This window comes from Odontomachus brunneus, unplaced genomic scaffold (assembly GCF_010583005.1).
Source record: "Odontomachus brunneus isolate Ranch 3 - 2012 unplaced genomic scaffold, Obru_v1 Obru_scaffold_245, whole genome shotgun sequence".
NCBI lineage: Eukaryota > Metazoa > Arthropoda > Insecta > Hymenoptera > Formicidae > Odontomachus > Odontomachus brunneus.
The window spans coordinates 359,261-361,541 of record NW_022639695.1 but is presented as its reverse complement, the minus strand read 5'-3'; the positions used below and the strand labels follow the sequence as shown (position 1 = coordinate 361,541).

At 45.5% G+C, this 2,281-nt stretch overlaps 1 protein-coding gene across 1 annotated transcript in view; it reads right to left on the bottom strand.

Moving 5' to 3' along the window:
- Positions 1–978: 978 nt before the first annotated feature.
- LOC116852659 (golgin subfamily A member 6-like protein 22) overlaps positions 979–2,281 on the bottom strand; it is a 1,670-nt gene continuing 367 nt past the window's right edge. Inside the window, exons 2-3 of the mRNA XM_032833222.1 lie at positions 1,925–2,219; positions 979–1,391 (exon numbers count right to left, since the gene is read on the bottom strand). Coding sequence (XP_032689113.1) covers positions 979–1,391; positions 1,925–2,219 — 708 coding nt within the window. The remainder of the gene's footprint in view (positions 1,392–1,924; positions 2,220–2,281) is intronic.

Genomic DNA, 2,281 nt, shown 5'->3' with positions numbered 1-2,281 from the left:
CCCCCCCCCCATCTGCCCTCTCTCAACTCCTGCTCCAGATCCGCCGTCAACAAATTGAACAGCATTGGGCTTAATGGACATCCCTGTCTCACTCCTCTTCCCGTTCAAAAACACTCCCCCAGATTCTCCCCTACTCTCACTCTATTCCTTATCTCCCTTAACATATCTTCACACCTTACCACTAGTCCTTCCTTTACCCCTCTGACCCTCATTGATTTCACTAGCGTGTCTCTATCCACGGAATCAAATGCGGCTCTCAGATTCACGAAAAGTGCAACCATTTTCCCCCCTGGCTTGCTGACCTGCCTATTTATTAAATAATTTAACACATATATATTATCCATCGTTCCTAAACCCTTTCTGAATCCAGTTTGATTCTGCGGAATCATACCCTTTCCCTCCACTTCCTCTCTTAACCTATTTGCTACAATCTATGCATATACCTTATATAAACTCGTCGTCAATGATACCCCTCTGTATTCCTCCACCTTTACGCCCTCCTCCTTCTTCATAATCGGAACTATAATTTCTTCGTTCCATTCCTCGATCCATCCTTCTCCCTTCTAAATCCTGTCACAAATCATCCATACCCAGCGTTCCATTTCCTTCGCTCCATATTTCCACACTTCTGCCGGAATCCCATCAACCCTTACCGCCTTTTTATCCTTCATCCCTTCCAGTACCTCTTTCACTTCCTCCCATCTTAATCCCTTCTCCTGATCTTCTTCCCTTCCCTCTCCCAATCCTCTCCTAACTCTCCCATATACTCCTCCCAGCATGTCCCTGAAATATTTATCCCAATCCTCCCTACTTATCCCCTCATTCACTCTATTCCTCTTTCTTGCTTTCCCCATCAGCTCCCACACCTGCCCCTCTGTTCTAACATTCTTCAGCTCTCTTTCCCACCTATCATTTTCCTCCTTCCTTTTTCTCTCTGTTAATTCCCTATACTCTATTCTTTCTTTTCTATATAATTGCCTAGACCCCTCCGCTCTTCTCCATCTCCTTAGCGCCTTTCCCTTTCTTTTCCTCACACTCCTCATCCCACCATCCTCTTCTTATTCTATCCCTCCTCTTTTTGTTGCCTTTTTCCAAAATATCTTTCACCTGCCTTCTCATTTCCTCCCATACTTCTCTTACCTCCCCCTCCATCCTTGGTAATTCCCCTATCGCCTCCCTGAATTCCTCTTTCCCTTCATCTGTCCATATCCATCTGCTCATTCTTCTATTCCTCCCTTCACTCTTCCCCCGCCCTCCCTTAGCTCTTGCAATCTTCACTACGAAAGGGTGGTGATCTGAGTCTACGCAGTCCTCTACCATCATTCCGCTTATCTTCTCCCTTGTCTTCATGCTTCCCAATACGTAATCTATAACTGAATCCTCTCTTCCCCCTGTAAACGTCAATTCTTCCATCCTGTCTCCATCTATATTCCCATTAAAAATTGCCCACCCCATCTCCTCTATCCTTCTTATCAAGATCCTCCCCTCACTATTTATCTTTTTATCTTTGGATTTTCTTCCCCCCTTCTCTTCTTCCCAATTTTTTTCCTCTACTCCTCCACCTTCTTCCCCTGTTCTAGGGTTAAAGTCTCCTCCTATTATTGTCCTTACTCCGTCCCCTTCCTCCATCCACTCCCTCATCCACTCCAATTTCTTACCCATGTTTCCGTTAATATATACTCCCACAATCCTCCATTTCTCCCTATTTAACTCTATCCTCTATCCCCTTTTCTTCCCTCTCCCTTAATCCCCCTTTTCTCTCCCTCCCTTCTCCCCTCCCCCTCTCTCCCTTCCCCCAGCATCTGAACTTTATCCACTATGACTCCTTCTTCCCCTCCATTTCTCCTTAATTCACCCCTCTTTTTATCCCATGCCCACCATTCTTCTCCAATCCACGCTCCTCCCTGCCCGACCCTCGCCCTACTCCCCTTCCATTCCCTCTCTAATGCCACTCTTCTGGCATTCCATCTAATCCTCCTTTCTTCCCAAGTTAGATCTTCCTCTATCCATACATCTTTGCCTTTCAGCTTCCATTTGCTCTCCAAAATCCTCCTTTTAACTTCTTCGCTCGTCATCCTTACAATTACCATCTCCCCTTTCTCCTTCCTGCCCGCCTTTATTTTCCTTACTTCATCTATTTTACCTTCTACACCGACTCCTAGCTCTTTTAGTATCCCCTCCACTCTTTCCTTCATGTCTCCTTCACCTCCTTTCACACCCTTCAATAACAAATTTCGCCTCCTGTCTCTTTTCTCTTTCATTTCCCATCTTCTCTCTAATC